The sequence below is a fragment of the Nestor notabilis genome, unplaced genomic scaffold (assembly GCF_000696875.1).
Source record: "Nestor notabilis isolate BGI_N333 unplaced genomic scaffold, ASM69687v1 scaffold17977, whole genome shotgun sequence".
Taxonomy (NCBI): domain Eukaryota; kingdom Metazoa; phylum Chordata; class Aves; order Psittaciformes; family Psittacidae; genus Nestor; species Nestor notabilis.
The window spans coordinates 5,742-5,957 of record NW_009938033.1 but is presented as its reverse complement, the minus strand read 5'-3'; the positions used below and the strand labels follow the sequence as shown (position 1 = coordinate 5,957).

The 216-nt window shown below is 63.4% G+C and overlaps 1 protein-coding gene across 1 annotated transcript in view; it reads left to right on the top strand.

Annotated features, from left to right (window-relative positions):
• Positions 1–4: 4 nt before the first annotated feature.
• LOC104409297 (metal transporter CNNM4-like) overlaps positions 5–216 on the top strand; it is a gene marked incomplete at both ends in the record, with an annotated part of 5,947 nt that continues 5,735 nt past the window's right edge. The window contains 1 exon segment of the mRNA XM_010019128.1: positions 5–216. This exon segment is cut by the window's right edge and continues 563 nt beyond it. Coding sequence (XP_010017430.1) covers positions 5–216 — 212 coding nt within the window.

The following is a 216-nucleotide window of genomic DNA, read 5'->3' as shown; positions in this document are numbered from 1 at the left end:
GGACCCCATGGAGCTGCGCATCGTGCAGAACTGCGGCACCGACACCGAGAAGCGTTACGCCCGCAGGATCGAGCCCATCCGCCGTAAAGGGAACTACCTGCTCTGCTCCCTGCTGCTGGGGAACGTGCTGGTGAACACCACGCTCACCATCTTCCTCGATGACCTCATCGGCTCCGGCATCGGCGCCGTCGTCGCTTTCCCCATCGGCATCGTCAT